Source organism: Labrus bergylta, chromosome 16 (genome assembly GCF_963930695.1).
Source record: "Labrus bergylta chromosome 16, fLabBer1.1, whole genome shotgun sequence".
NCBI lineage: Eukaryota > Metazoa > Chordata > Actinopteri > Labriformes > Labridae > Labrus > Labrus bergylta.
Genome location: NC_089210.1, coordinates 1397243 through 1419623, shown reverse-complemented (window position 1 = coordinate 1419623; position 22381 = coordinate 1397243). Strand labels below are relative to the sequence as shown.

Below are 22381 nucleotides of genomic sequence, written 5' to 3'. Positions count from 1 at the left end.
AAATTAAGACCTCCACTGAAAGGCTATTTTTCCACCTCATTACTTTGACTAGAAGGGAAACATATAACTTCAAATCAATTGTAGTTTGATTCTTTTCCCTTTTTCCCCATTTATATATGTTGTATGCAGACGACACCCTTACATATATATCTGTTATATTTTGTCTTGGTCTCGATCCCTAAATGTCTTGGTCTTTGTCTTGGAATTTTTTTTTTTCAGCTGCTTGTTTGGTTCTATTTCTGTCACTGCTGATTGTCTCTCGACCCCCAAAAGGTCAACACGGTCAGCAGCCTGACTTTGTCCTCAGAAGGTCGTCGTTATCATTTCAGTGTTTCCTGATTGATCAGCAGCTTAAAAAACAATAGGTGATAAAACATATCTGAGGGACATCAGAGCTTTTTAAAGCATGATATCAAAACCCATCAGAGAACAGCTGATGTCAACATTGTTGATCTTACTCACCGTCCTTACCAACATCGTTGATCAAATCTCAACACATATTAGCAATAAAGCAAATTAAGTCCAGAATCATGACAGACTTTAGTCCTCACTTAGTTAAAGAAGTTGTAAACAAACATGGAGGTAGTTTAAAGTTATCTAAAAGAGAATAAAAAGGCAAACAGTATCTCAACAGACCGACCTCCTGATTCAAGTTTAACCTACTGTAAGATGTTTTTACTTTGACGCATTTATATCGAGACTTTTTCAACAGAATATACTATACCTCATAAATGTGTGCCCCCCCTGTTGTTGGTTTGATCACACCAGCGGTTACTCACAGACTCAGATGCACTAATGACTAATGCAGAGTAAGGCTGTATAGTGACTATAGCATCCTGTTCTTTATTCTTCCCAGTTTTTTTTCAAGAAGGACCCCTTTGACCTGACTCTCACTAAGCCCCCCCAGAATGTTTGGCTTGCATGGCCAAGCCGGTCCATTGTTGGGTTATTTCTTGTTTTTAATGACCAAAAGAAAATGCAGATTAATACCTGCACACTGTTTCAATTCTTCAAACACAGACGTGTTATTCATGGCACCTCCTCCAGATTCTGATCTAAACTTAGGTTGTATGCAGACGACACCCTTACGTATATATCTGCCTCTTCCTCAGCTAAGTGGATAACGGACTAGCTGCTTGTATAAAATAAAAACACAGGCTGTGCAGACTTTGGCATCAGTCTGCAGATACAGGACTGAAGGAGACTGGCTGCCCTTGTACTTGTTAGCTCCTCAACACACACACGCACGCACCAAACTGAGCCTCTTATCATGAGCTGTCATCAAGCACTCATATCCTCACATTGTCCCAGAGGAAAGCTGACCTCCCAGCTGTAGATATTAACTCAATCCAACCCTCGTGTTTCCCTTCTCCCTCTAAGAAGAAAAGGGCAGCAAGGGTAGAAACTCTGAGGGAGATGTCTGAAACAAGTGGACGTAAAGATCCTCCCAAGTATCTAAAACAGGAACACATTCGCTTCTTCAGCTGGTGATCCCCACCTCTAACTTTTGCACACACTCTTCTTCAGATTCTTTTGGATGCAGCTGGGGCCTCGTGTGACGTCTGAGGGGTGGGGGGGTTAATGGACGGGTTGTGGGGTCACTTTAAGGCACAGGCAGGGGGGGGTGTTTGGATAGGCTCAGAGCCAGATCTGAGGAAAACACTCTTTAGCACAATGGAGATGGAACAAGAGACTCGTCTCTATCTTTTACTTTCTGTTTACTTTCTCTAGAACTGTCTGTCTCTCATTTTAAAGTCCTGACGGTCGCTCTCGACTGCTTTCGCTTTACAAATTAAAAAGTGTGGCGCTCATTAACCAGTCATGCTCCCCCCCTGACAAAAGGTTTCATCGTGTTTCAGTAGCCGTTTATAAATGGAGAACATCTTGTTTATTTGTCTTGAAAGGACCCAAATCTGAACATATCATGTCAAAAATAAACTGAGCAATTCTTTAATTTCCTCACTTACGGCCTGAGAATGTATGTTGTTCTTTGTATTATCCCATGACCTCCCGAGGAAAAATGTCCCTGCATTTCTTTTCCCCGTGCTGTCCTTGTAAGGACGGACGGCATATGTCTCCTATGGAACGATAAGCAGCGACACACATGCTTACACTCACTCGTCTTGCAAACTCTACTGAGGCTTGTGGTGAGGTGTGGGTGTCAACTGATGGCGGTGTCACAGATATAACTTGGTCCTGAAACAGTCATACCCAGAATCAGGTCGTTTCACTGTAAACGTCAGATGACAAACAGAGAGACGTCGACCAAAATAATTTGAATGTGAAAAACAGGAATAAGAAAAGAAACAGGCAGTAAAAGTTATAAAGCTGTACAATTAAAGAAGATGAAATTTAAGGGAAAAGTCAAAAAACTGAGGGCAATAAAATACAAATAAAGAAGAAGAAGATGGCATCACAGGTAGTAAAAACACAAATGCAGACAGGCTATTTCATCACTTCATTGATGTTTTGTTGCCTTTAGCTCACTAATGGGATATCTGGATCACAGTGAAGGTGACAGGTTAACACACAGGGCGTTAAAGTTCCTCATTATCCTGTAAACCTCCTCTCTGCATCTCTCTGCTGGAGGTAAACACAGCCTGCGATTCCTGATAAGATAAGTCGGCTAACTGCAAACAAGTCGTGTTTCTACTCGAGCTGCGGGGCCTCTGCCGTCTCACTATCACCTCTCCTGTGTTGTGTCAGAGTTAATCACAAGCCTCGCAACAAGACGGGTGGGAAACTGTACTCCCTCAGGCTCGTCTCTTTTGTAAATACGGGGATTACATTTTAAAATAAACTTCACTCTTTCTCATTCTCTTGAAAAACTCATGATATTTTTTTTTACCAGACCCCTAGTATTTTTTTCTGCAGCAGGTCAGAGTGAGCTGATGTGAGAATGCAGAAGGAAATAATCAGGAGAATTCACCTCGAGCGAGTGGGAGGGGGCGTTTTGACCCAGATCATGGTTTCTTCTTTGTCATATCTCTCTGTGGTTTGTGGCTGAAGATGACAAGGTAGCTACACGCCCACATTTAACTTCCCTCTGTATAAGTGTGACACTTGTTTTTTCCCCTTTTTTTAAATCTAGAAAAACAAGCTCAGGTCCATTTAGTGTTTCTTCCTCATTTCCCACTTTAGCCCTTTCTTTCTTTTTTCTTTTTTGGAGTATTTCCCAGACGGCTTGGTGGGAGGCGTGTTTGTAAAAAGTGTTTTTAATGCTGTTTCCTGTGATGTTTTTACAGTTGTGTGGAGCAGTGGGAGTCTGGGAACCACGATGGCAGGAATGTTTTGGACTTAATGTGAGCAGCGTGTTTGATAAAATGCTGAACGTGACCACAGCTGTCTGAACCCTTTGACGGGCTTTGTGAGGAGCAGTTTGACTAAAACAGACAAAACATCACAAATCATCTCTTTTACAACAATTTAACAAACCTCATGAATGCATGAAAAAGTCCAGCGGTCACTTTTAGGCAAAGAAGAGTCTCTGGAGTGTCTTTCAATTTATAAGATTTTGTGTTCATTAGAAGCAACTAGTTTGGCAATTCTTGGAAGCGTCTTTCTCATTACAGTAACAAGGGACTGCTGTGGCTCAGTGGTAGAGTCCATCATCTCTCAACTGGAAGGTCGGGGTTCGATCCCCAGCTCCTGCAGCCACATGTCCGATGTGTCCTTGGGCAAGACACTTAACCCCAAATTGCTCCCGCTGCCTCGACAGGGCATGTGAATGTGTATGTTCATACTGATGGACTCTTTACCCAGCAGCCTCTACCATCAGTGTGTGAAAGTGGAGGTGTGACCTGCAGTGTGAAAGAACTTTGCTGGTGGCTCAGTGGTCAGTGTGCCCCATGTATGGAGGCTGTAGTCCTCCAAGTGGGCGGCCCAGGTTCGAGTCCCACCTGTGGCTCCTTTCCAGCATGTCATTCCCCTCTCTCTCTGTCCTGTCAATCCATTAAAGCCACAAAAAGCCCAAAAATAAATCTTTAAAGAAATAAAGACTAGAGCTCAAGTCCATTTACAATTTAACATCCTTAAACTATTCTTTATTCAAAGGCTTATTTTGGGACTTAAAACAATATCTCTCTCCCACCACCCCTCCACACTTTCCCCGCCCCTCCCGTCCTGTTTCACCAGCAGGGACAGAGACGGCTGCAAACAAGTTCTAACAAACATCTGAAAACAAGATTCTGCGATCAATCAAGTGATGATGCACATCTCAAAGTCGTTATGTTTGACTTTTAGGCCAAAAAATGTCTTTTCATAGTTTTTGAAAGTCTGTTGGTTCTCCTTCTGTCGTACTCTGAGTGGGCGGGTCCATCGCTCTTCCCCTGGGATTAACAGTTAGAGAGGGAAGAGGTTGACTCGGGGGGCCGTCCCCGTCAGTGTGAACACAGAGCTGAGAAATACAAACCCAGAGGGACTTGAGGAGGCTCAAAAAGACTTGATGAGACTTCATGACTCTCGTTAGTTCATCTGGAGGGCAAAGAAAACAACCGTCTGTGTCTCATGGGGAGTAGCATGAGAGCCGACTCTGTATTTAGAGAAATGTGGAGTTCTGCAGAGTCCTGCTGGGGGGCCGGTGAACCCAGCCTTTCTTTAAATGGACACTTAAGGTTGGGTTTGGTGCAGGGGGGGGGGGGGGGATGAGGGGGGTGACTCCCTCTCTCGTGGTCGTGCGTGGGAGGGAGGTCACGGACCCACCCTCCCTATTGAAGGCACGGGGCTGAGGAGGGGAAAATGACAGGGTGAAGAGTCCCCGAGGGGGGAACACTGCAGCGCCACCCTCTAATCACAGAGTCACCTCGTCCACATGTGGAGAATAAACGCTCCACGCTCACACAATGACACCCTCAGCTGTGTGTACAGTAAGCCCTAAATATACATTCTTTTATCATCACATATAGAAAACAGGTTTTAAGCTCCACAATCACACACTTCTCCTCTAAGAGCCTGATACTGAAACACCAACTTTTACAAGAATAAATTCCTCTCATTCCAACAGAAACACGATCATTAGTGAGTTCACTCGCAAATGTCGGTCGGTCCAAGACTTAACCGAAGAAGGGCAACAAGTTTATGAGCTAATAATGATCGTCTAGCCGGCTGGATTGTTTGCAAAGAGCTGACTGAAGAAGCTTTCATTGTATTTATTATTTAGCAGACTTAAAGTCTTTCTATGTGATGTTTAACACTTAAATGTAGAAATCAAGTCTATCCTCTGAAAATAACTCTGTGAGTCATGACTGTCTACAATGGGTGTAACACCCGAGTCCCACTGTCTGTGATGTTTTCAGAGTTTTCAGAGTCCTATCTTCAGTTTGTTTACATCGTCAGGACAGCCGGCTGACTCCTCCCCTCGTGTATAAAAGTTGTTTAATTGAGGGACTAGAGAAAAGAAGAATAACATACTGTACTCACTGCTTAACTGTGTTTCTAGATCACGCTCATTTCAGGTAAATTTACATGCAGTGTGAAGATACCAGCATCATAAAGATCGCTAGCATTAGCATGCTAACACAACAATGCAGCGGGAGTTGTTTTGGTTTCATGCTGGTGCTCAAGGGCGACATCTGCTGGATCAAAAAATCACATAGAAAGCCTTTAAAGGGAAACTTCACTGGTTGAAACATGAATCTGTATTGACATTGGGTCATATATGAGATAGAAATGTGAACATGTACATTTTGAAGTTGGTGCCTTCTTGACCAAGAAAAAGCAGAAAGAGTATTTTTGGCTCATGTGGATGAAAGACAACAACTCCCAGAATGCACAGCAGGTCGTGCGCCTCCTGTTCCTCCATCAGCATTAACTGCTCATCTCGTAGAGATCTTCAGACCTTCAAAATCCCCTTCATCCAAATCAGTTTGAAGTTCAAACATATTTTCCAGCCATTGTTGGTTTTTATCAGCTTTCTCCACAGAGCCTGTTAGCATAGCTCCCAAGCAAGATGGCGGCCGTTGCTTTTAGATTCTGGGAGTGAGGTCCCACCAGCTGATCGGGTTGAAAACATGAGGAACTAGAGATGTAGTTTCACCCCCTCTAAAATGGGTACCGTACTAAACCGGACCACTTGGTGGAAACAGGGCTTAAACAGCATCCATCCATGGCAGAAGCGCCGCTCAAACTAGCTTCAAGGCTAAAAAACAAGGCGGCGTCTAGTGGCGTCCCTCCAATACGAACTTAGCAACACAGTGTTAGTGCTTTCACACCTGCAAAAAACTCCTGAAACTCCTGACTCCCAAACTTCTTTGGGGTCAGGTGTTCTCGGGTCTGGGCCCATGGTTCCCTCATGTGAAACTGCAGCTCTTTGATTTTCAGGAGTATCTGATATGAGCCGTCCAGAATGTTTGCTGCACACACACACTTTACACTTCTTCAACACACATTCCTGCTAACTTGTAAAATGTGTTCCACTTTAACTGAACATCCTTCAGAAGTGAGAGGAGACTTTTTTTAATGGTCAGCATTGATGAAAACATGACTTACATGTCGGCGATGTGTGGTCACAGATAAAATATCCAGCACTGACAGACCATGATGTATCGCCCTCTCCGACTTCACACAGAGTTTTTGGGTTTATTTGAACTTGTGGTCTGTTTCACTTCTCCCTTCACATGACTGTTAAAGTTAGACGGGGAGTAAATCGACATTCTTTCTTCAGTTGCACAAAAGAAAGAATTTAAGCAGAGAAGATGTAGGTCTGGTATAGCTGCTGCAGCGTGTGAGGGATTTCTGCATCGTGTGATTGAGGCTTTTCTGCCAAGCACAGAACGGGGGGGGAGGCGGGGGGCCAGCGGTGCGGACTCCTTTGGTTATGTGTGTGTGTGGCTGTATGTGCTTGGTGTGTATTCTGGTTTATTTGAAGCTTGATTGATTTGAACAGGCTGCTCAGCGTCACACACTGTCTGCATCGTCCTCTCCTTTAACATGATTTATTTCTCTCTCTGACGTCTTTGTCAACATTTGCTCCGACTGTTAAAACCAATATTTTCCTCTTCTTTTTTTTTTCCTCTTCTCCCTCTCTCTCTCTCAGGAGCTCGAACTTCCAAAGACGTGAGGTCAAACTGGCTTCAGTGTTCGAGTCATGTGTGTGTGTGTGTGTGTGTGTGTCTCTGATCCACGAGGAGATTTATGGGAACCGGGAGTGAAGCGGGACGATCCGCGTTCAATGTCTTCATTGTGCGGTGAAACACGTGTGTGAAGGAGGTACGTGTTTGTGGGGCAAAACTCAAATCCCCTGTGAGAGAGGATTAACATGTCAGAGCAGACACATGAAAGCCTGCACAGCTACAACAAAGACAAACACAATAAACTACTAAACAATAAACTACCAACATGTTAGAAAATCTTTCTCTGAAATTAGATGTGAATTTAAAGCTTTTTATTTTTCAGCACAAACAGAGAAAATTAGATATTCTGAAATCAGTCTTTTCCAGAAAGAAGGGCTCAATTATCTCACACTTTAAAAGTAATTAGCGTGCTTTTATTTTGGTGAAATTGAAGCATTTTTCAGTGCTCAAAAAAGGCACCGACCTCCGCTGTCACAGCAGAAAATCAACCACTTCAGCACCATGGACACACCTCCACATACATTTATATACAGCCCCCGAGGTCACCTGACAGCGCGCATGAATGTTTTGCATAGTTTATATTCAATCTTGTTCCTGGTTGATTATCACATGACCTGTCAGGTGACCTCAGGAGCTATGAAAGGCGGGGGCCCGAAACGCTACATGTGGTCATTTTTCCATTAAATTTAGTTTAACAGGAGCAGCGTTGGACCCGTTGTCCATATTGATATACAATCAATGTGTTCAGTTTGTCTCACTCCCCCATCAGTAGAAATGTAGAGGAGGAACCCTGACAGACCTCGAAGGAGAGGCTGTCCATTAGTGAGCTCTCATAATTATTAATATGTTGGAGTGAATATCCATTACAGTTCCCCTCTTGCTTTGTCTTGCCTGTCATCACATGTCACCCTCTCTCTCCTGAATTCTTGGCCTGTAAATCTGTCAAACAAAGCCAGAAGCAATAAAGATATCATCCTTACAAAAATAGAAAATCTGTTCAACTGCCAGATGGTTTCAGAAACACGACCGATAAGAGACCTCTCCGTTCGATCTTGTTTTTCTTGGCTCATCCGGCAACAATACGTTTTGGACACCGGAGCCTTTGAGAAACACGCTCATCATAACTAGAATATCTTTTGCTCATTTCCACAACGGCGTTCACCGTTTTTCCCACACACACACAAATAAAAAAAGCATTCCACCTCTAAAGCCGAGAGTCAATAAGCTGTCAGAGCGGCTCATAAATCTGTTCCCCTCGCGCTGGAGGCCGTCGTAAATGTTCCCGCGGTATTCTGTAAACAATGTTAAGTCATAATGGCAACATGACGGGCCTGTCACAACCTGCACGCCCTGCACGTTACAGTCACTTGGATGACGGGCAGATACACGTACTGGTCTTAAAGGCCTTTCTGGAAAACGTTATGATAATGACTTTATTTGTTTAGTATTTTTTAAAAATAAACAACAAAGTGCTTTGACATGTGCAGAATAACATTACGGCATGAGAACCAAAACAACAACAACAACAAAACAAAAATGCAACAAATATCAGAACCCGGACATCATCATAACTCAGGAAACTAAAGCTGAGACCGAGAGGACGGGGAAGGTAAGAAGATAAATAAGCAATTAAAAGAGAAACAAAGAGAAATATTTTCTAAAACTGGCTGATTTTGAAAGTAGCATTCCCTCAGTGCTCCGTCTGCACCCCCTCCCCTCTGTGCTCCCTCTAAAGCCACGCCCCCTCACTTACATGCACGAGCGCCTTCGCTCCAGAAGTGGACCTCAGCTCATCTCTTGCATCGTGTAGAAACTACGTCGTCTCGCGTCTCATTCAGCGGTAAGTAAACACCAACTGTGATAAATATCGCCCCCTTCAGGCCAGGAGCATTTCTGTTATAATCGCGGGATTAGCGGCATTTTCTGTGGCATTTTGTTTCCCGGTTTGAAGTTTGAATCTTGCAAAAATGTTTGGTGTGAATATTTAATTTTTGCTGTTTTCTTTAATTCACTTAATGTCACAGGTGTTTTTGAATTTTTCATCCTGTTTTGTATTTGTTGCCCATTGCAGTGTGTGTGTGTGTGTGTGTGTGTGTGTGTGTGTGTGTGTGTGTGTGTGTGTGTGTGTGTGTGTGTGTGTGTGTGTGTGTGTGTGTGTGTGTGCGTGCGTGTGCGTGTGTGTGTGTGTGTGTTATTGTGCGGCTACGTGAGTGTGTTCATGCTCACATTCAGGTTTGCTTGTTGGTGCAGAGCGGTGCAGGCGACCTTGACTTCACATCACAGGACAGTCGACCACAGGAAGCAGAGAGGGAAGCTGCTGCGGGTCGGTCAGCGTCCCTTCACTAATCACCATCTCTGTGACACGCTGTAACCACATCTCAATCACACACTGCTGCCTCCACCTGTGGTAAAAAAAAAAAAAAAAAAAGGAAAGAAAAGAAAGAAAAGTTCACACGCTCTTTGCAGAGCTCGGTTTCCCTCTGTCAGAGAAGACTTCCCCGAAGCTTAAAAACAATGACATTTAAAGTCAGCTGGAAAGTTGCCAAAGTGTCATGTCAGCAAAATTCTGCATTGACGTCGATTACGTCTGAAGACCTGGATATCACTTCAGAAGATATGAGCAGGACTGTACAGTAAAATTGGATGAATAAAGTCGCCTGAATCTGAATCTTGATGAATGATCTAAAAATAGCAGCCTGTGTTTGGCAGAGTAAAATGAAGGGGCCGTTGTTTATACAAAATTTGTACGGCTTAGATTTGGATCCCTGATATTGCAGTCGTAGTATTTCAACGTAAGTGACTTTAACTGAAGTGAAATCTTTTAAATCCTCGACTCAGATTCAGGAAATCTGAAATTCAAACTTGGATTATTCTCTCAACGAGCTGTGGAGCCGTGTGGGACAGTTTGCACGACGTTCAAACCTCTTATCATCCGAGTGATGTGTCCTTCCTTCAATGAAAGATTTGCACGGATTTACTGGAGAGCTCAGTGAAAAACTGGGACCAGCTCTCGTCTGTCATCTCGTGCAGTTCCAGAGCAAACAGCCCCACTCCAACAAAAACACGACTCGGGACTTCAGATGTGAAATCCAGAAGGAACGGGCACGATTTCAACCACATATGAAACTAATACAAAGAGTTCTGATGCTAATCCGCCCACCTGTGTGTGTGTGTGTGTGTGTGTGTGTGTGTGTGTGTGTGTGTGTGTGTGTGTGTGTGTGTGTGTGTGTGTGTGTGTGTGTGTGTGTGTGTGTGTGTGTGTGTGTGTGTGTGTGTGTGTGTGTGTGTGTGTGTGTGTGTGTGTGTGTGTGTGTGTGTGTCATTGTTGTTGTGCAGGGTGTCAGGGAGGTCATGTGACAGCAGGAACAAAAACATGTGGAAGCTGAAAGAGAGACCAGGTGGGTGTTTTGATGGCATGCCACTGCAGGAATGTAACTGTCAGCGTTGAACTTGTCCAGTGGGAATCATCCCTGGCATGTGTTCCAGTCACAGCTGAAAGTGTCTGCAGCAGTTGGCAGAACAGGAAGTGTGTGTGTGTGTGTGTGTGTGTGTGTGTGTGTGTGTGTGTGTGTGTGTGTGTGTGTGTGTGTGTGTGTGTGTGTGTGTGTGTGTGTGTGTGTGTGTGTGTGTGTGTGTGTGTGTGTGTGTGTGTGTGTGTGTGTGTGTGTGTGCGCAAATACACATATACTGCAGCATCAAGCTTTAGCGTGCAGGGTGCATCAGTCTGGACGTGCAAACTTCTCTCATTGTCAAATAGACTGTTGTTGATTAAAGTATAAAAACTTGTTCCAGATGCTACTTTCAAATTATTTAAGTGTGACTTCTGCTGAGGTTTGTTTTTTTAAAATGTAAGTATTTCATTTACAACCTTTATGTTGGGCTGCTGTGTAACCAGGGGCGTGTCCAGACGTTTGGGGTGGCCCAACTGGGGCGCTGACTTTTGCATCAAGCATGATTTTTTTGCACAAACACACAAATTTAAATCTCCCTACCTCCCCACCCTGATTCTGTGAATTCAAAGCCTGAAGACTGGATTATTATTTGCTGTTTTAGTAGATTTTGTGTTCCTTTAATAAATATGACATGAAACAAATAAAAGCTTTTAAAGCGAGCATGTGTGTTTCTCACTCAGACGCTGCTGAAGGATTATGAAGGGGGCCTCAGTCTGATCTCTAAATACACCACCAGTGCACCCAGGGGTCATGACCCTGGGGTCTCCTGGGACCAGTTGCTGTGTAGGTCCTTCTTACAGACCACAGAGGGGGGGGGGGGGGTTTACAACATGTGTGACTACAACACTTGCTTCAGATGTCAGGAAATAATTCATGGTGGTTCTTTAATGTCTCGGCAGCAGCTCTGACACATGTTGGACCTCCACTTCTGCTCCTGAACGACCTGCTCAGCGTGTAGAATCAGAGGAAGTGTTATGGGAGCTCTGATGGAGACATTAATAGTCCCCCATTAATAATGGGGGGGGGGGGGGGGGGTGCTCCTCCTTTCAACACGATGGAAGTACTCCAGACTCTGAGGGTTCTGTTTTTCTTCTGAATATGCAGCACATTTTAACAAATATAAAATCTTCACACCATTCAGGATGATGACAATGAAAGATGCAGGACAAAAAATCAGAGAGTGAGTGTTCTATTCTTGTTGTTGTTGTTAGTGGTGTGTTTTAATTGTATCCACTCCTAAACTCACCTGCTGCGCTGTCATTGGCTGGAGGAAACACACCCGCTCCGCCCAGAAACGTCCCGAGTCAACCAGAACAAATCAGAACAGTAAAATCCAGTGAGAGGACAGAGTCTCTGCAGACACAGTCACCAGCACACATGTATGAAGGCCCAGAAGGGACCATGGAGTATAAGTCTGTATTTTATTTTTACTGTCTCTTTAAAACTTTTCACTGAACACCCTGTGGGGCTAAATAACTTCCTTTGCCCCCTCCGGCCTGCAGCCTGAGCCCCCTCACTATCAGTCAGCATGGTATGTACCGAGCGTCAAAACACAAAGATCTGCGTTCCCTCCATCCTCAGGTTCCTTCACACAAACCTCTGCTGCCGGCCCAAATTCAAAATAACGATGAACATTTCCGCCCTGTGTTGCAATAACGTTTTGTAGACGAGTCAGCGGATGGAGACATGTTGAGGGAGCGTCAGCAGAGGGGTGACGCGTTCAGTGTCTGTGACCTGCATTCAAATCATTTATAATAATGATGATTAATACAGTTTAGTTCTCATCAAAACCAGAGCTATAAAGTCAAAACATAACAAACTCAGCAGATACATGAACTGACATGTTTGATTCAAACAAACACGGCATGAAGGGGGAACATTTAAAAAAAATTAAAAACCGAAAAAAACTCCTTAAAATACAAAATTTACAAGAAAGTCTTTTAATAAAATCTGTTCCACTGAGCTGAAAAACAAATCGATCCCTAAATGTTCATTCATCTAATGTTTGGAGGATAAAGATTTTTAAAGGTGCAGACATGGATGTCAATAACTGGAGTCAGAGCGCCCTCTTCTGGACAAGTCGAGGAACACTTTGAATGTTTCTAAAGCAGTAAAAGCTCCTCATGTATAAGAGACCTGATGGTTTAAATCACACTCTTAATGATGTTATTACATCGTTAAACTGATGAACTACTGATAAACTGTGTGATAAACATCCTGCTGATGATTTCTTCGGCCTCACACTCAGCGCTGCCGGTCTCGTTCACTCAAAGATTTAAACGTTTATTATTCAGCATGAGTTGAACTGCTGACACAGTCATGTTTAATCTGGGTTTGTTTGTTGATCCTCTTCATGTTGTTGAGTTTCCTGCTAATGAGCGGAAACGGTTGTGGTTTTAGGCTCACTTCAGCTCTAGAGGATTATTACACTTTTTATCCCACTTATCAATTTTAAGGTTACAGACTCAACCTTCCCGGTGTTACGGTCTTGTGACACGCCCCCTGCACACAAGATGATGACTTATCAGAGATATTTATGGTCTTGATCCCTGCATGTCTTGGTCTTGGTCTTGTCTTGGTCTTGTCTTGGTCTTGTCTTGGGTTTTGGTCTTGGTCTTGTCTTGGTTTTGGTCTTGGTCTTGGTCTTGTCTTGGTCTTGGTCTTGGTTTTGGTCTTGGTCTGGGTCTCTGAGCACTCTGGTCTCAGGTATGTCTTGGTCTTGGTCAGTGTGGTCTTGACTTCAACACTACCTGACACCCCAGTGAAAGTTCCACCTATGACGCGTACGACCTGAAACCCAGAGGTGACACCTGCTTGAGCAATTTGTGTCTAAACACTTTATAAGTCCTTCACATGGCTCCTATTCTCAGAAACTGTTGTGATTAGGTTTGTAGATTAAAGACGGTCTGTCAGGGTCAGATACATGTCATTAACATTCAGGGGAAGCAAAACACACAAAGTTCTGTTTCACTAAATATCAGCTGAGGCTGCGTTCACACAACTTTTACACTGTTATTGAGACATGCTACACACACGTTCATGTGATACACACACACACACACACACACACATGCACAAACAGAGATGTCAGAGTGAGGGGGCTGCACACAGTGAGTGCTCTTTTGATGTAGCATTATCAATTATGATGAATTGTAGGATACTCATTTAGTCTATATTTTACAATACTTTACCACCTTTACCTGAAAACATGTTAAATATTCTGAGACAGTGAGACTGCACACATTCTGAAGGAAGGAAAAAAACTAAAGTGGTGTAGCCTTGAACAAAATTAAAACTTCTGCTTGGTTTTATTTTTTATGTTACTGGCTTGAATGAAGATAGGCTAAAGGCTCTGTAATAACTCAACTGTCTTGTCGTGGATTTTGAATGTTTTGTTCAGTTTTTAAGAAGTGTTAAGTTTGATAACTGGCTTTTTTTTGTTTATTTTTGTTTGTTTTACGTTATTTGATGAGTTTTTTGTTTTTAAACCAATATTTTTATTTGCATTTTCATTTAGTAACACAGTAACACACACACACAAAAGACAAACATATAGACATAACATTAACAGTATAAAAACAAAACAAAAAAACAACAACATACAAAAAAGGAGACAAGACAGCATGACACAAAATAGCCTAGACTTTAAAAAAAAGTTTTTTAAAACATATTTTATAACCTCTATGCACTGCTTAAGCCAAGCTTAATTAAAATACAGCCATGTATGATGTTCAGTAGCCTTTTAAAACAGATTTTTTTGAAGGAAAATTGATCAGTTTTGACGTTTTTTGGTAGGCTACTGTAGTTTATAACAGGCCTGCAGTGACTCCTGCCCTCTCTTTAATGTTCATATGTTACGCTCTTAAGACGTTTTTATCATTTATTTGACTATATTTTTGTTTTTTCGTGAGACTTAGAGGTGTTTTGAGTTATTTATCACCCTTCACAGATGTGCCGTTAGCTGCTTTTCGGTTTTCCACCACCAGATGTCGCCACTGAGTCACCGCGGCGCTGTCCTGTGATTGACGGGCCTTCTTCTTCTTCTTCTTCTTCCAGTCGTGTCATCTTTCCTCATAAATAAATAACTGCACAAACAACACAGTGAGGTGGGTAAAGTAGTCCCAGACAGCGGCACGGTGAGATGATGGGATGCAGAGAACAGGCTGCATCACTTACTTCATGTTATAGAGCCGTTTGTCAGCTCATAAATATCGCGTTAATGACCAAGTGCAGCTCGTGAAATTTACACATGTAGTCCATCCTTTCTCTAAACCGTATCTCTCTCTCTCTCTCTCTCTCTCTCTCTCTCTCTCTCTCTGTGTGTGTGTGTGTGTGTGTGTGTGTGTGTGTGCTTCAGATGTGTGCTTGGCTCAGCAGCACCTCTGCGTACTTTGTTTCATACACTTATGATTCATGATACCTTAAATTACACGTTATATTATTGTCCACTGCGCTGCCAAGATTCTTTAAGAGAATCAAGATGAGAGATGATGTGAAAACATCCTCTCTCTCTTTGAAGCCGCTCCCAATGAAAAACATCACTCTCTGAATCATGCGAACAGGCTTCAGCTTTCGCTTCTTCTTCTCCTTCTTTTTTTTTTTTTTCCTCCACTGAGATAAGAAAACATTTCAACTGAAGTAGCGCCGTAACAGCTTCATCCAAAGCCTCTGCGTCTGACCCGCACGGATGGAGGTTCATTTATCCAGAATGATCCAAGAAGATCCCGCAGGCCGGTTCAGCCTGTGCCAAATGATGTTATTATTACACCCCCTGACTCCTCTCCCACCTCCTCAGCTGAGATGCAGGACAAATGAGATCTCCACAATGGTCGTTTGTGTTCGATAGCAACATTTGTTTTTTGTTAGGATGTGTGCGTAATGCGTCTGCGGGGTAAAGAGGCTCTGTTGTTGCTGCATTCTGTTCTTTTTTTTTATGAACATACATGAAGAAAAAACGCCTCAAACTGAGCAACACGTTTAATGTTGCGTAGCTTTTTATGATAGGGTGCTTATAAAATCAGCAGAAATAAAAAATGTGCAGGCTGTATCTGTGAATGAAACATCAGGAAACACTCTGTGAGCAGGACAGCAGTGACGGAGGATGTGCTGTCCTGGTGTGTGTGTGTGTGTGTGTGTGTGTGTGTGTGTGTGTGTGTGTGTGTGTCTCAGATGTAAAGCTCTGTGCCATACCTTCAGCTCTCGCACACATTTGACGCTCCTGCTCCTCGCGCCTTATTGGAACCACACAGCGCGCGCGCGAGGGCCTGTTTCCAATCTGAGGACATGCGTGATGAATTTGCAAAATCATCTGCAGCTTTGCTGGTACCGTATAGCCCACCCAGTCCGGACCCCGGTCCCCCTTGTGCCCCGAGGTATCAATACGATTAGAGGCAGGAAATGTGGGAATCCCCAACAAAGGGCTCCATCATTAAACACAAACAACCAGAGGCCTCCCAACAATACCAAAAGCGCCCTCCTCTCCTCACTCCGCTTTTATGTCTGAGCGAGTGAAAATCTTCCACTTTCATCCCGATATTACCACTCTGCCTTCAGCTGCCCATTATTAAAGAAGATAATCTGACGGGGGGTTACGGAGGATTTCGTCAGGAGAACAGAGGGTGTGGATTTCTCTCAGGTTATACACATCAAATATTATTTCTGCTCCATCTCACACATGCTCGTATTTATCCATATTCCCTTTTAGAAGCACGAGACTGTACATTTTAAAAAAACGTTAATCAAAGCAGCTGGCGTGAGTGCATGCATGCAGGCAACAAATTATTATTTTCTGCTGCAGAGCAAAATCAGTCATTCCAGTTTCATCCTCTGTTGAGTTTCTGAAAACGTGTAATTGTGTTTCACTTGTGCGTAAAGAGCGGCTGCAGGAGCCTCCGCGGGGATTAGGGAGTAAGCCCCTGCCTCACGTAGAGAGGTGTTTCCCCCTCAGTGTTTAAAATCAGGACGGTGATCTGATGTCCCCAAAGTGTCTATCAACTCATTCTCAAATTAAAGTCCTATTTATATTCCTTTAAAAAATATATATATTTACATCAACACGGCCGGTGACAGTTTGTTGATTTGATTCTTTTCTGTCTGGAAATGGAAATAAAATCAAAAGCAGATTTTCACACCAACGTTTTAAACTGAATTTCGTCTCATCTTTATTTAAGATAAATCTGCTTTAAGGGGTGGAGAACATTTTTTAAATGGAGACTTTTTGGAATAATTGATATATAATGAATGACGTTAAATTCAGGATCATCAAAAAAAAAAGAAATATATTTTTACGCAAGAAATAAAAATATTCCTTAATTTATTCCCTATTTTTTTTCTACATTTATTGATGTGATTTTTTTTAAGTACACTTTAAATATTCATCTTGAATTAAAGAGCGAGTTTTCCTCTATAAAATCCTCCTCCTCTGCTGTCCCTCTCACTCGGATATTTTCATGAATGGATCTTGTAAAGTCCTCGTCGTTTTGGCACAGCTACGCAGATGATGAGAGCGCGCGTGGAGGCTGGTATCTGGGCCTGCTTGGTACCCTTTGCGGCGTTTTCATTGGTCAGGATCTTCTTCCTGGTGCCTCGACGTGACATCACATCCACTCGACCCGCAGGAACGCAGCAGAGATTACAGATGATGCTGGACATCACAGAGGACGCACACACTTTTACGCTTTACGCACGGTCGCCTGCTGACCGCCGCTTTGAGCTCTAAAGGAACAAAAACAAAGGAAACAAAAGGTTTGGATGAGCTGCGGTTTTGGAGAGTAAACTTCCGTAAAAGCTGGAGAAGGATGTGTTTTGGTTTTTACTTTTTTTTTGTGAATGGAGATGAGTCGTGCGTGAAAATCTGTTGATCGCGATTCCGAGCAGAGCTGTCACTCCCCCACCTGTTGGCAGGTGGTGTTGGCTTCCCCCGCGGACTTCTACTATGACATTGGGTTTGGACATCATGGAGGATGTTGTTATCGACGTAGTGGGGGAAGGAGTCAGAGACAGCGCAGAGGAGCAGATCTTACCTTTGGATGAGCAGGAGCGCAGCACCGAGACCTGCAGCAGTCTGAGCACGGAGGGGGACACCTTCAGTCCTGCATCGACCTGCCCGCCCTCTATCAGCAAAGGTCCCGCGTCCGTGAAGCCTCCGTACTCTTACATCGCTCTGATCACCATGGCCATCCTGCAGAGTCCGAAGAAGCGGCTCACCCTCAGCGAGATCTGTGACTTCATCAGCCAGCGCTTCGCGTACTACAAGGAGAAGTTCCCCGCCTGGCAGAACTCCATCCGGCACAATCTGTCTCTGAATGACTGCTTCGTAAAGATGCCCAGAGAGCCCGGGAACCCTGGCAAGGGCAACTACTGGACCCTGGACCCCAACTCCTCGGATATGTTTGAGAACGGGAGTTTTCTGCGGCGCAGGAAGCGCTTCAAGCGGCAGCATTTCCGCTTCGACCCCCTGAAGGAGCAGCACCTGGAGCCCAGCGGACTGCACGGCTTCCCGCACGCCGCCTACGGGCTGCAGCTGCCCGGGCTGGAGCTTTACCCCTACCTCCACCAGCACCCGCCCTCCCCGTGCACCACCATCCCACCTGTCAGCAGCCTCCTGCCCGCGCTCTCCAGCTTCTTCTCCCGCAGCGCGCTCACAGCCAAGGCGTTCTTCCAGGCGCAGCCGGGCATCGATGCCTTCTCCCCGGCTCAGTGTGCCGCGTACTCCCCTCCTCTCACCTCCAGCTTGGCCTACGCCTCCCCCGCGCTCTTCCACCCCGCAGCGTCCCCGCACCTCCTCAGTTTACAGCAGGAGTATCACAAATTACGGACTCAGCGGGACTCCGAGCTGCTCAAACACATCAGCACTGCGACCAACGAGTAACCGAATAATCGTCGAGCCGGAGTTTGACTTTTTCTCAGGTAACAGAGACAGTTTGAGCGAAGACAGCTGATGGATCTGCTTCAAAGAAATGTTGTAAATATTTTTAAAAACTTTCTCTCCTTCTCTTAAAAAAAAACAAACTTTGAGCTTTCTGATTTTTTGATCTTGAATATCATCCTTTGTTCAAATATTTAAAAGACGAGATTCCTGCTTTTTTTCTTTTTGGGTAAAATAAAAGTGAATATTTAAATCTTCGCGTTCAGATTTATTTTTGTAAACATCCAGGTGTTCATGAAGCAGCAGATAAATACTAAAACACGCTGATTGTTTTATTTATCTGCTCTAAATTAATTTAATCAAAACAACAATAATCTAAACGTGATGACGTATAAATGCGTAAAGAAACTGGAAAATATATCAAATAAAAATAAGATTGTAAAAGAAATTAATGCAGAAATAATCTATGAAGACTAAAAACTTCTCGGGATTAAATCGTTTTTATTTCCACTGAACGTTAAAAAAAAATCAGACACGATCACATTTATGAGGAAGAAGTTTTATAATCTGAATTATTAATAAAAACTGTCTTTGACCTTTTTAAATTTATCAAACAGGAAAAATATAAAAGAGAAAAAAAACGTGTTTAAAAAAGGAAAACGAAAAATCTTAATTTACAAAGTGTATTTTTCATGCTTGATGCAAAGTGATGGGAAAAGCAGCAGCAGCAGTGTGTGTGTGTGTGTGACTGAGTGTGTGTGTGTGTGTGTGTGTGTGTGTGTGTTTGTGTCATGTACTTTAACTTTTTTAAATTATCCTTTAAAAAAACGAGTTAAAGATGAAAATATATCCAACATTTTTATTCCTATAAAATCTTTTATTTAGATTAAAAAAAATCCAGAAAATCACAAAAACACATTTAAATGAATTTCTGAGACTAAAGCTGAAATAAAAGACTGAGCAGAGACTGAAAGACAGTTCATAGTTTGTTGTGAAATCAAACAGATTTAAATTTATTTAAATGAATTTCTGTTTGATTGAAATGAAGACATTTTATTAGATCGCTCTGAGACGGTCACGCTGAATCAGTTTGTAGTTGTCTTCCTTGTTGTTGTTTATTCCTGATGTAAATAATATAAATTCATAGACTTCATTCAGAACAAAAATCAACAAACAAAAACAATTCAGACGACAAAGTGAAAAACAAAAACAAAGATTTCATCAACATTAACTCTAAAATCTCTGTTTGGTCTCCATCTGTCTGTCGGCTTGTTTCTAATCTGTTTCTAAATTTAAAAAAAATGTATTTAGCATCCTCGATTCATCGTCACAGATGTTCCTCGAAATCGTCCTTTTATTCTCTTATAGTCATCGTGCTTTTACAGAAAATAAATCAAGGATGCATGAGTATTTTAAATACCAGTGTATACACCCCTCATCTCCCTGACCCCCCCTCACGCCTCATGCATCTCAACATGAAGAAAGAAAATAAAAAAAGTAGGAGCTACATACCGAACAATTCATCAAAGCCCCTGAAGTTTTTGTTTTTAACTCTTTAGGACTTCAGGGGCTCCGTACCGTTCATATCAAATATACAAAGTGCAGCAAGGATTCAAACCAGTGCTGCTCAACTGGTCTGGCCTCAGGAAGACCAACCATCAACTCCCCCCATGAGACGTTGGGACCCTCATATCTGACTCACTAAATTTATCAAATGAAAAATAAAATGTGCAAAACAAGCGACACAACGACTCGTTTAAAAAAAGTGCTTCAGAGACTTTTTGAGGATTTTTTTTTTTTTTTTGCAGAGACACATTTGCGACTTACTGGAAATGTCTGGGTGACCCCCTTTTGGGTCCCGACCCCCCAGTTGAGAACCACTGATTTAAACAGTAATGCAGAAAGAGCAAACTGTGTCGTGCTTTACAGAGAACGGTTACATCAAACTCAACTAAGAAATGTGTAAAGTCAGAGAGTTGGACCCTCTGCAGACGTCCTTTAATCAGATCAGTGCGTGTTCCTCCTGGATCACATCTGCATCCTGGTCCTGGATCCGATCAGCTGTTGGAGCTGACAGCAAGAAGTTTGTTAACAGGTTGTTGTTGCCTTGAGGTCAGATGTCCTTGCCTTCTGGTTCTTTGTGCAGCTCCTGGTGAGGTTTTACAAAGTCCGACTCCTTCAACCTTCAAGTTGAAGAGGGGCGCGCCCGGAACGTCAACATCACAAACTAAAAGAAAGAGAAGGGGGGGGGGGGGGGGCGTTGCATTTTGAAACAGAAAGTTAAAAACAAACTGAGTATTTTGGTGTAAAAATAAAATGTTTTTTTCACGCTTAAATTTAGGAGCCCAGCCCCAGAAAGTATTCCCCCTTTTCCCCCGTATGGGCGGCCTTGGTGTTCATGCAGCAGATTCACAATTTATGCAGAGAAGAAAAAAAAGAGTATGTGAAGAGAGGGTTCATACGTGTAGGAGATCTCTACTTTATCCGATAAACGTCTCTGCTTTTTATTTGTCCCTGAAACGAATCTAAACACTTCACTTTACGACCGCTTTTTAACGTCTTTGTTCCCGTTTATAGACCATAAACGCTCTGCAGCATCAAACTGTAATCTCCAACCTAAACCTTGAACAAATAAGCTCCCTCTCTCTCCGTGATTTCACTCAGTAAACACACATCCCGTCGTGTGGCCCTTTCTCTCTCTCTGTGCCTCTAATGCACGATGATCTGATTTATTTTTCTCTGTCTCTCTCGTTTAAGACGACACAGTTCTGCTCTGCAGCGAGGAGGACGGCAGAAAAATAATAATTCTGGGTTTCCCGAGCATGGATGTATTTATTTAATTCTCTGCTTTAGATGGATCACCGAGCTGAGGGTGTGGGACGGGGGGCGGCACGCTCCCCAACAAATCAGAAAGATTGGTACCTGATGGAGCGTCCCGCTTCACTGCCTCTCTCCTCCTTTCTCCACAGATTTAATCCAATCTGTCCTGAGGTTTCCTCTTTCTTCAAGTTCAAACCAAATGTCTAATATTTGTGCAGCTAATCTCAAACAGTGCGGCCGAGCTGCGGTTAAACATCAGCTCTCATGTTATTACAGCTTATCTGATTGGAAAGTCAAACATACGGCTCCACATATATGTTTTCCTTTTGCTTTTAAACAGTGAAAACGAGCTGCAGTTTGGAGGAGCTGAAGAATTTCTCTGCACACAACACGATCAGACAGTTGAATGAAGGTTGAAGATGAATGAAGGAGGAATCTTTGTGTTTTTGATGATTTTATTTCTGCTACAAGAGGAGAAAGTGAAGCAGACAAACTGTTACAGAGACGGGGGGAGGGGGGAGACGGGGGGAGACGGGGGAGACGGGGGGAGAAGTCTTTGCACCTGATAAAATAAGCAAGTTGGACACCCCGGGATCGTGTGAGAGAGAGAGAGAGAGAGAGAGAGAGAGAGAGAGAGAGAGAGAGAGTGTGTGTGTGTGAGTGTGTGTGTGTGTGTGTTTGCACATCAATTTTCCACCCTGAAGGAGGTAAAAGTTGCCAGCTCTGCTTCGTTCCTCTCCTCCTCTTTGTGTGCGTCATCGAGTGTGATGAGCTTTATTAAGTCTTCACAAAGAGAGTTCATATTCATCCACACTTCTTTTAAAAAATCAATCTTTATTACTCTTTGATCTACAACGTCTCTCTGAAGAAGTCACCACAGAGAAAGACGTTAACGTCATATGAATGTGATTTATCACTTGAGTGGACATGATGGATCACAGACCGCTCACATGCTGCATGCTGGCTTACAACGCTGCAGCTTTTATTCAAACATGAACTTTATTAAAAGTCTCAAAGTTCTTCAAAAAGGCAGAAATATCAAACACACAAAACTAACAATCATCAGGGTTTAAGAGAAAATAGATCCAAGGTTAAAGGTCATTTTAGAGCAGAAAAAGTAAATGTCCCAACAGGAAATTATGAACATATTAAAAGAGCAATTAACACGAGAT

The 22381-nt window shown here is 43.1% G+C and overlaps 1 protein-coding gene across 1 annotated transcript; it reads left to right on the top strand.

Annotated features, from left to right (window-relative positions):
- Window positions 1–16691: 16691 nt before the first annotated feature.
- On the top strand, window positions 16692–20211 carry foxd7 (forkhead box D7). Its single transcript, XM_020656009.3, has one exon. The coding sequence runs from the start codon at window positions 17457–17459 to the stop codon at window positions 18390–18392; it is 936 nt and encodes a 311-aa protein (XP_020511665.1). The 5' UTR covers window positions 16692–17456; the 3' UTR covers window positions 18393–20211.
- The last annotated feature ends 2170 nt before the right edge of the window (window positions 20212–22381 follow it).